This window comes from Schistocerca cancellata, chromosome 11 (genome assembly GCF_023864275.1).
Source record: "Schistocerca cancellata isolate TAMUIC-IGC-003103 chromosome 11, iqSchCanc2.1, whole genome shotgun sequence".
NCBI lineage: Eukaryota > Metazoa > Arthropoda > Insecta > Orthoptera > Acrididae > Schistocerca > Schistocerca cancellata.
In genome coordinates, this window is record NC_064636.1 from 48,749,394 (window position 1) to 48,754,887 (window position 5,494).

Genomic DNA, 5,494 nt, shown 5'->3' on the forward strand with positions numbered 1-5,494 from the left:
ACACTCCCTGTGAACTCTGCACACCCTGCAAAGGCAGCACTCCCTGCGAAGGCAGCACTCTGTGCAAAGGCAGCACTCCATGGGAAGGCTGCACTCCATGCGAAGGAAGCACGCCGTGCCACGGCAACAATCCTTGCGAAGGCAGCACTACTTGCAAAGTCAGCAATTTCTGCAAAAGCAGCACTCCCTGCGAAGATAGCACTCCATGCGAAGGCAGCACTACGTGCGAAGGCTGCACTCTGTGCTAAGGCAGCACTCCATGTGAGGGCAGCACTCCTTGCGAAGGCAGCACTCCTTGCGAAGGCTGCACTCCTTGCGAAGGCTGCACTCCTTGCGAAGGCTGCACTCCCTGCGAAGGCAGCACTCCATTCGAAGGAAGCAATACGTGCGAAGGGTACACTCCGTGCGAAGGCAGCACTCCGTGCATAGGCAGCACTCTGTGCAAAGGCAGCACTCCGTGCAAAGGCAGCACTCCGTGCAAAGGCAGCACTCCTTGCGAGGGCAGCAGTCCTTCCGAAGGCAGCAATCCTTGCGAAGGCAGCACTCCCTGCGACAGCAGCACTCCTAGCGAATGCAGCACGCCTTGCAAAAGCAGCCCTCCTTGCGAAGGCAGCACTCCTTGCTAAGGCAGCACTCCCTGTGAAGGTAGCACTCCGTGCGAAGGCAGCACTCCTTGCGAAGGCAGCACTCCTTGCGAAGGCAGCACTCCTTGCAAAGGCAGCACTCCTTGCAAAGGCTGCACTCCTTGCAAAGGCAGCACTCTTTGCGAAGGCAGCACTCCTTCCAAAGGCAGCACTCCGTGCGAAGGCAGCACTCTTTGCGAAGGCAGCATTCTTGCGAAAGCAGCACTCCTTGCGAAAGCAGCACTCGGTGCGAAGGCAGCACTCCATGCAAAGGCAGCACTCTGTGCGAAGGTAGCACTCTGTGCAAAGGCTGCATTTCTTGCGAAGGCAGAACCCCGTGCAAAGGCAGCACCTCTTATGAAGGCAGCACTCCTTGCGAAGGCAGCAATCCTTGCGAAGGCAGCACTCCTTGCGAAAGCAGCACTCGGTGCGAAGGCAGCACTCCGTGCAAAGGCAACACTCCGTGCAAAGGCAGCACTCCTTGCGAAGGCAGCACTCCTTGCGAAGGCAGCACTCCTTGCGAAGGCAGCACTCCTTGCGAAGGCAGCACTCCTTGCGAAGGCAGCACTCCTTCCGAAGGCAGCACTCCTTCCGAAGGCAGCACTCCTTGCGAAGGCAGCACTCCTTGCGAAGGCTGCACTCCCTGCGAAGGCATCATTCCGTGCAAAGGCAGCACTCCTTGCGAAGGCAGCACCCCTTGGGAAGGCAGCACGTATTGTGAAGGCAGCTCTCTTAGCGAAGGCAGCACTCCTTGTGAAGGCAGCACTCCATGCGAAGGCAGCACTCCATTCGAAGGAAGCAATACGTGCGAAGGGTACACTCCGTGCGAAGGCAGCACTCCGTGCAAAGGCAGCACTCCGTGCAAAGGCAGCACTCTGTGCAAAGGCAGCACTCCGTGCAAAGGCAGCACTCCGTGCAATGGCAGCACTCCGTGCAAAGGCAGCACTCCGTGCAAAGGCAGCACTCCTTGCGAAGGCTGCAGTCCTTGCGAAGGCAGCAATCCTTGCGAAGGCAGCTCTCCCTGCGAAAGCAGCACTCCTAGCGAATGCAGCACGCCTTGCAAAAGCAGCCCTCCTTGCGAAGGCAGCACTCCTTGCTAAGGCAGCACTCCCTGTGAAGGTAGCACTCCGTGCGAAGGCAGCACTCCTTGCGAAGGCAGCACTCCTTGCGAAGGCAGCACTCCTTGCTAAGGCAGCACTCCTTGCAAAGGCAGCCGTCCTTGCGAAGGCAGCACTCCGTGCAAAGGCAGCACTCTATGCGAAGGTAGCACTTCGTGCAAATGCTGCATTCCTTGCGAAGGCAGCACCCCGTGCAAAGGCAGCACCTCTTATGAAGGCAGCACTCCTTGCGAAGGCAGCAATCCTTGCGAAGGCAGCACTCCTTGCGAAAGCAGCACTCGGTGCGAAGGCAGCACTCCGTGCAAAGGCAGCACTCTGTGCGAAGGTAGCACTCCGTGCAAAGGCTGCATTTCTTGCGAAGGCAGCACCCCGTGCAAAGGCAGCACCTCTTATGAAGGCAGCACTCCTTGCGAAGGCAGCAATCCTTGCGAAGGCAGCAATCCTTGCGAAAGCAGCACTCGGTGCGAAGGCAGCACTCCGTGCAAAGGCAGCACTCTGTGTGAAGGTAGCACTCCGTGCAAAGGCTGCATTTCTTGCGAAGGCAGCACCCCGTGCAAAGGCAGCACCTCTTATGAAGGCAGCACTCCTTGCGAAGGCAGCAATCCTTGCGAAGGCAGCACTCCTTGCGAAAGCAGCACTCGGTGCGAAGGCAGCACTCCGCGCAAAGGCAACACTCCGTGCAAAGGCAGCACTCCTTGCGAAGGTAGCACTCCTTGCGAAGGCAGCACTCCTTGCGAAGGCAGCACTCCTTGCGAAGGCAGCACTCTTTGCGAAGGCAGCGCTCCTTGCGAAGGCAGCACTCTGATCAAAGGCAGCACTACGTGCGAAGGCTGCACTCTGTGCGAAGGCAGCACTCCTTGCGAAGGCAGCAGTCCTTGCAAAGGCAGCACTCTCAGTGAAGGCAGCACTCTCTGTGAAGGCAGCACTCTCTGTGAAGGCAGCACTCTCTGTGAAGGCAGCACTCCCTGTGAAGGCATCACTCCCTGTGAAGGCAGCACTCCGGGCGAAGGCAGCACTACGTGCGAAGGCTGCACTCTGTGCTAAGGCAGCACTCCTTGCGAAGGCAGCACTCCCTGCGAATGCAGCACTCCCTGCTGCAGGCAGCGCTCCCTGTAAAGGTAGCACTCCGTGCAAAGACAGCACTCTGTCCGAAGGCTACACTCCCTGTGAACTCTGCACTCCCTCCAAAGTCAGCACTCCCTTCGAAGACAGCACTCTGTGCAAAGGCAGCACTCTGTGCAAAGGCAGCACTCCATGGGAAGGCTGCACTCCATGCGAAGGCAGCACGCCGTGCCACGGCAGCACACCTTTTGAAGACATCACACCTTTTGAAGACAGCACACCTTGTGAGGACAGCACATCTTGTGAAGACTGCAGTCCTTGCGAAGGCTGCACTCCTTGTGTAGGCTGCACGCACAGAGAAAACAGCCTAGTCTGAGTTCATAACTTCTAAGAAGTGACGAGATCTGTGTGGACATCATGATGTGTAAGGACTGCAAACCATGTCAATGCAGCAAGATAATTTACTCAGTTCACCTTGTGGGTATGTCATTCTTTATAAAAAAAATTAGAGAATGTGAGTTCATACATTTAAGAAAAAGACCCGTTGGTAGATGAACATACGTTCAGAGATCAGTGTTTCATGTGAGCAGAGCAGACAGCTCACCATGAATGGAAAGCACACCTATGGTAAAGCACATCTTGCAAAGTCGTGCTGCACACCTACCAGTGGCAGCACAAATTGTAAAGACAGTACAGATTGTGAGAGACTACACTGATTGAGGATGGGACATATTATCAGTATGCCGCACTATCCAATGACATAACATCAAGTGTGGGCACCACATCATTTGAGGTCAGCATCCCTACTGCGGACAGCACATTATGTGAGTACAGAACATCTCAGGATTGTAGAACCCCACGCTATGAGGGCAGCTTGCGCTGCAAGGTAAGGTCACCGTGCATGGGCTGTGAGTACAGCACACCTTGCGAGGTTAGCACACCTTGTGAGGATGGCACACCTTGCGAGGATGGGAGACCTTGTGAGGATGGCACTACTTGCGAGTACGGCACACCTTGCAAGGACAGCACACCTTGCAAGGAGGGCACACCTTGTGAGGATGATTGCACACCTTGCGAGGACAGCACACCTTGCAAGGATGGCACACCTTGCGAGAATGGCACATCATGTAAGGATGGCTCACCATGCGAGAATGGCACACTTTGCAAAGACGGCCCGCACACCCTGCAAGACAGCAAACCTCACGAACACCGCACATGTTGGGAGGACAGCACACCTGTGAAGGCAGCACACCCTGTGAAGACATGTTGCCCTGTGAAGACACCTTCAGAACACAAGACATTAATAAAATAGCACACCTGCAGAGGACATCAAGTGTTAAGAGGATGGCAGATATGCAGAGGACAGCTCACCTTAGGTTGTCAGCACTCCCTAAAGGGAGAGCACACGTTGGAATGAGAGCTCATTTTATAAGGAAGGCACACCTTAAGGGGACAGCATGCCTTGTAATGTTAGTACACTGTGTGGGGATAGGATAATATATGAAGATGGCATATTTTGTGAAAAATTGTATGTTCCAATGACTGCATGCCTTCTGATTGCTGCACTTATTATGAGGTCAGCACATGTTGGCAGTACAGCTCACCTTGTGGGGACAGAATAAATTGCAAGGACAGAAGAAGCAGTGAGGACAGTTCACCTTGCACAGAATGCACACCCCTTGCAAGGATAAAATAGCCTGCAAGGAAAGCTCATCTTTCGAGGACAACACACCTTGTGGGACAGCATACTTTACGAGGACAGCACATCTTATGATTACAGCAAACATTTTCAGGAGTGTTAAACAAGTGAGGACAGAACACCATATTAAGGTACAACATGTTGGGAGGACAAACACATTTTCTGATAAGTGCATATCCTGCCATTCCTGCAAAACTTGTGATGACTACAACACCTGTGAGGACAGTAAAACTTACACTGACAGCACTGAAATTGACACTGGCAATCCTCACAATGACAAAAGACGTAGTTAGTATATCTGACCTTGTGAACACAGCATACTTTTTGAGGACAGTACAGCACACATTGCAAGGAGAGCACACCTTGTGAGGGAAGCACACCTTGTGGGGGCAGTACAAGTTGCGAGGACAGCACAGCTTGCGAGGACAGCACAGCTTGCGAGGGCAGCACAGCTTGCGAGGGCAGCAGAGCTTGCGAGGGCAGCACAGCTTGCGAGGGCAGCACAGCTTGCGAGGGCAGCACAGCTTGCGAGGACAGCACAGCTTGCGAGGGCAGCACAGCTTGCGAGGGCAGCACAGCTTGCGAGGGCAGCACAGCTTGCGAGGGCAGCACAGCTTGCGAGGGCAGCACAGCTTGCGAGGGCAGCACAGCTTGCGAGGACAGCACAGCTTGCGAGGACAGCACAGCTTGCGAGGGCAGCACAGCTTGCGAGGACAGCACAGCTTGCGAGGACAGCACAGCTTGCGAGGACAGCACAGCTTGCGAGGACAGCACAGCTTGCGAGGGCAGCACAGCTTGCGAGGGCAGCACAGCTTGCGAGGGCAGCACAGCTTGCGAGGGCAGCACAGCTTGCGAGGGCAGCACAGCTTGCGAGGGCAGCACAGCTTGCGAGGGCAGCACAGCTTGCGAGGGCAGCACAGCTTGCGAGGGCAGCACAGCTTGCGAGGACAGCACAGCTTGCGAGGACAGCACAGCTTGCGAGGGCAGCACAG

The 5,494-nt window shown here is 55.2% G+C and overlaps 1 protein-coding gene across 1 annotated transcript; it reads left to right on the forward strand.

Moving 5' to 3' along the window:
• The first annotated feature begins 980 nt into the window (after positions 1–980).
• LOC126108176 (uncharacterized) lies at positions 981–3,179 on the forward strand. The gene is made up of 2 exons (XM_049913417.1): positions 981–2,444; positions 2,589–3,179. The coding sequence occupies exons 1-2, from the start codon at positions 981–983 to the stop codon at positions 3,177–3,179; spliced, it is 2,055 nt and encodes a 684-aa protein (XP_049769374.1).
• The last annotated feature ends 2,315 nt before the right edge of the window (positions 3,180–5,494 follow it).

Bases quoted from the DNA above. Each gene is read 5' to 3' on its own strand.
- LOC126108176 (XM_049913417.1), top strand. From the start codon at position 981: ATGAAGGCAGCACTCCTTGCGAAGGCAGCAATCCTTGCGAAGGCAGCA. The intron at 2,445-2,588 runs GTAGCACTCCTT...CTCTGTGCGAAG, and splicing joins AGGCAGCACTCCTTGCGAAG to GCAGCACTCCTTGCGAAGGC.